The sequence below is a fragment of the Drosophila miranda genome (genome assembly GCF_003369915.1).
Source record: "Drosophila miranda strain MSH22 chromosome Y unlocalized genomic scaffold, D.miranda_PacBio2.1 Contig_Y1_pilon, whole genome shotgun sequence".
Classification (NCBI taxonomy): domain Eukaryota; kingdom Metazoa; phylum Arthropoda; class Insecta; order Diptera; family Drosophilidae; genus Drosophila; species Drosophila miranda.
This window is the reverse complement of record NW_022881603.1, coordinates 3,247,625-3,250,744: the sequence shown is the minus strand read 5'-3', so window position 1 is coordinate 3,250,744 and position 3,120 is coordinate 3,247,625. Positions and strand designations below refer to the sequence as shown.

Genomic DNA, 3,120 nt, shown 5'->3' with positions numbered 1-3,120 from the left:
GTCCTGCGGGTCATTTTCTGTTTAGACCGCAAGTTGTACGCGCTCATCAACTTGGCCCTATATTTCCCTACCTCGAACTATCCTACTTATCTTTTTATTCACTACAATTATCTATTTTTCTTTCAGAACAATCGCATAAACACTACCTATAACCAAAGACTATACAATATCAAGATGTTGCATGAGGAACAAATGCTTTTTCAATTTCCGTTTGACGCTTCATGGTACGGGCGCGCGGGGCTAGTACTTCAATTTTCTTTAACGCTACCTTCGCCTCCGAAATGCTACTCGGCTTCGTCAATGCCTCGGTCAGCGTCGAGTCCGTGTGAAAGCATGTCAGTGTCTGCGTGCCGAAACCGTAGGGCAGCGTGGTCGCTGATGTCTTTGGCGCGGCACAGTGGGACCTTTGGCTGTCTCAGCTTGCTAAATTAGTTAGTGAATATGAGTTCAGTGCTGAGGCTCGAATTAGAGTCCAGAATTATTTCGTTGCTGGTGAAGGCATTGCCGAACAGACGAAACCGATGGGCAGCGGGGTCGCGGTAGAGACGAAGTACAGGCGAAAAGGGAATTGAAACCCCGCGCGCTCCCTCGTGCCGTTTGGGTCCTATTGTTAGGACCCGCCATAGAACAGCTTTTTGGTCGCTCATGCAACATCTTGGTATTGTATAGTCTTTGCTATAACGCTAGCTCACTGATCTTCAGCACAAAAACACTTAATACGGCAAAACAATAATAAGGGGAAAGGAACCACAACTACTACTAGGGCCAACTCCGCACATGGTGTTCTACGTCTTTTCCTGTCCAACGTCTAGAACTTTGCGAGCGCTGTTGACTAATCTTATCTTCCTTGGAAGATTAAGAGTCAAGGGCGCTCACTTCCCTACAGTCGCTGTTTCCGCCTACTTCCCTACTGAATGTTCGTTGCGGGATGTTGTAGCTGCTCCGAGTGCAACGCGTGGCCGACTTCTGTCCCCACGGGCCACTCAGAACAAAAATCTCATTGAGAATCTACCCTCCCGACTGCATCCAGCGGTAAGCAGGGGAAGCGAAAAACAGAAATCTTTCTGTCCATATCCTAACTTCGGGTATTTCTTTTTTCTTCTTCAGGTTCTCATTTTGCACACCAGGCACCGGGCCGGTTGCTAACTGGCTTGTGGATTCTCCTCTGCCAGTGCCAAACCAAATCCCCTCTTGAGATTTCCTGCTTCCCGTTGTCAGATAAGAGCCGAATCATCAAACACCAAAAAAAACTTTTTACTTTGTGGATTTTCTTTGCATCCTCAGATCCCTCAGCGCCGTGCTTCTGTGAGCCAACTCGTCGAGTCCCTCACAGGCCACCGGAACACCGATGGACCCCAGATTGCAAAATACCACTCGAGATCTATCTTCTCTGCTGGATATTTATACTTTCTTCGACGTCTGTGTGATTCGCATCCGTACTCTCCCTCTTTGATGGTGTAGCAAGGTAATAATTAGTGAGGCATTCAACTAGTATTTAAAATAGCATACAGCGCGCATTGGTATTTACCGCACCATCGATACACTCGGTGGGAAATACCAATAGTGAGATATCGGATAAGAAACATCGAGAAGAGAGTGAGGGCACTTTGTAAATGGCGATTGTGAGAGACGGACGCGCAGCTAATAAAAAAGAGTTACATTAAATCACCGGGTTTGTGTTTTTATACCTATACCGTTCACTCACGCACCGATATTGGTCACTACAATTCCCGGGTTAGACGGCCTACAATTTCAGAAGTGGGATACGATCAATCGCCGCCAGTGAAAAATAGCGAAAATTTTTATTATCTCGTCCGTCGAAGACGCCATCGCTGAAAAAAAACATGTCGGACTTGGTCGGCACGGAGGAGTTCTCGGCCGCCCAGCTGCGCGAATGGCTGGAGTACCTCAATCTACCAAAAGGTGGAAGCAAAGCTGCCATGGCAGCGAGACTTAACGAAATACCAGTAGAGCTGCGGGGACAGGGACCACCGGCAGCCGAAACATGCGAGAACGAGAGGGAAGATGAGGCGGCCGCAGATCAAGACTCGACGAAGAGCGAACGCAAAGAGAAGAACGAAAAAGCACCGCAAGCGCCTGGGCACAACAACAACCATGGCGAATATCGAGCAGAGGTTGAAATGTTAAAACTGCAAATCGAGCTGCTGAAGCTGCAGAGCGAGAGGGAGAAGGAAGGGAGAGGAGAGAACACAACACCAGCCGACAGCAATGACGCTGGCGTCATGTTGCTAAATGCCGCCAAAGACATGTTGCCAACATATCATGGCAACATTTCTGGAAACAACGATGACGTCACAACTTGGATCGCGCAGTTTAAGGCCGTCGCAAAAGTGAACAAACTGAAGGATGAGAAGCTACTAATGCTGCTAATGTCGAAGCTTAAGGACAAAGCATTGGTGTGGCTGCATTCGAGTCCGGAGCACATGTCGCTGCCAATCGATCAATTGTTGAACGTCATGGAAGACACTTTCCATCCCAAGGAAAGCAAACTGTTGCTCCGTCGCAAGTTCGAGTCCCGTTCATGGGCACGTGGCGAGGAGTTCTCGATGTACTTCAACGCCAAAGTGTCGCTGGCATCCCGCATAGTCATTGACGACGAGGAGTTTATTGACGGAGTCATCGAAGGTATCCCAGATGTAGGCCTGCGTAGGCAAGCCCACATGCAGTGCTTTGGCGCTCCATATCAACTACTCAAGGCGTTCGAGAAGATCATGCTGCCAAAGAAGTACGGTTCAACTGAAGGGGCAAACACTGGAGCCTCGCCAACACCCATTCGCTGCTACAACTGCAACTCTTTGGGCCACGTGGCAGGGGAGTGCCGCAAGCCCAAGCGCGAAAGAGGAGCGTGCTACGGATGCGGCAGCATGAGTCACCAGGTGTCACACTGTGACGAAAAGAAGTACAAGGTACATAACGATTATATATACAAATTTAATATATACATTAGCAATTACAATAACAAATGCTTGTCCTTAAATTGCCTCATCGACTCAGGGAGCCCAATAAGTTTTATGAAGTTATCGTGTCTAGAGCACCAGTCGGAAAATAACCTAAATAAAGTGGAAGAGCGCTCACGATTAAGTTCGAACGAAATCAAAG

The 3,120-nt window shown here is 48.1% G+C and overlaps 1 protein-coding gene across 1 annotated transcript; it reads left to right on the top strand.

The window, feature by feature from the left end:
- The first annotated feature begins 1,632 nt into the window (after nucleotides 1-1,632).
- LOC117191319 lies at nucleotides 1,633-3,120 on the top strand. The gene is made up of 2 exons (XM_033396220.1): nucleotides 1,633-2,927; nucleotides 2,998-3,120. Exons 1-2 carry the CDS (start codon nucleotides 1,845-1,847, stop codon nucleotides 3,025-3,027), a joined length of 1,113 nt encoding a protein of 370 aa, XP_033252111.1. The 5' UTR covers nucleotides 1,633-1,844; the 3' UTR covers nucleotides 3,028-3,120.